General features: G+C 30.2%; 1 protein-coding gene across 1 annotated transcript; it reads right to left on the bottom strand.

Annotated features, from left to right (window-relative positions):
- Positions 1-6: 6 nt before the first annotated feature.
- On the bottom strand, positions 7-410 carry LOC105461982 (elongation of very long chain fatty acids protein 4-like; the record flags this gene model as incomplete). The annotated part of the gene is made up of 2 exons (XM_011708502.1): positions 343-410; positions 7-233 (listed from the first exon to the last, which is right to left on the bottom strand). Coding segments are annotated over exons 1-2 (270 nt in total), but the record flags the coding sequence as incomplete, so codon positions are not given.

The raw sequence follows: 410 nt of genomic DNA, 5'->3' as shown, positions 1-410 counted from the left end.
CAAAACAGCAATTGGTCTACCATATATATAAATGTTGGACACTAGCCAAAAATTTGCAATAATTTGAAAAATATTATAAAACTGCATGAACGTTTTCAACGAGTACGGTTGTCTGTTTTTCATAAATTGCGGGCCAATGAAGTAGACGAAGCTCAGATAGGCTAGCGATAGAAAAATCATTGTCATCGGCGAGAATATCAATGACCACTTTATTATTCCTGCATCTGGGAAATCTATATAATAAGAGTTAATATAATTTTGAGGGAAAATGATAAGAGATTTTAGTAAGTTCCTTCTAAAGAATTTTTTTAAATTCTTTTGACATATATATTTAGTACTTACTAGCCATTTCTGAAGTATAATGATTAATTTCCAATTGAGCCATAATTTCACTTTAGCAAATGTGTTTC

This window comes from Wasmannia auropunctata, unplaced genomic scaffold (assembly GCF_000956235.1).
Source record: "Wasmannia auropunctata unplaced genomic scaffold, wasmannia.A_1.0 LD273549.1, whole genome shotgun sequence".
Taxonomy (NCBI): Eukaryota; Metazoa; Arthropoda; class Insecta; order Hymenoptera; family Formicidae; genus Wasmannia; species Wasmannia auropunctata.
Note: the sequence above shows the minus strand (reverse complement) of the source record. Positions and strands in the feature narration are given on the sequence as shown.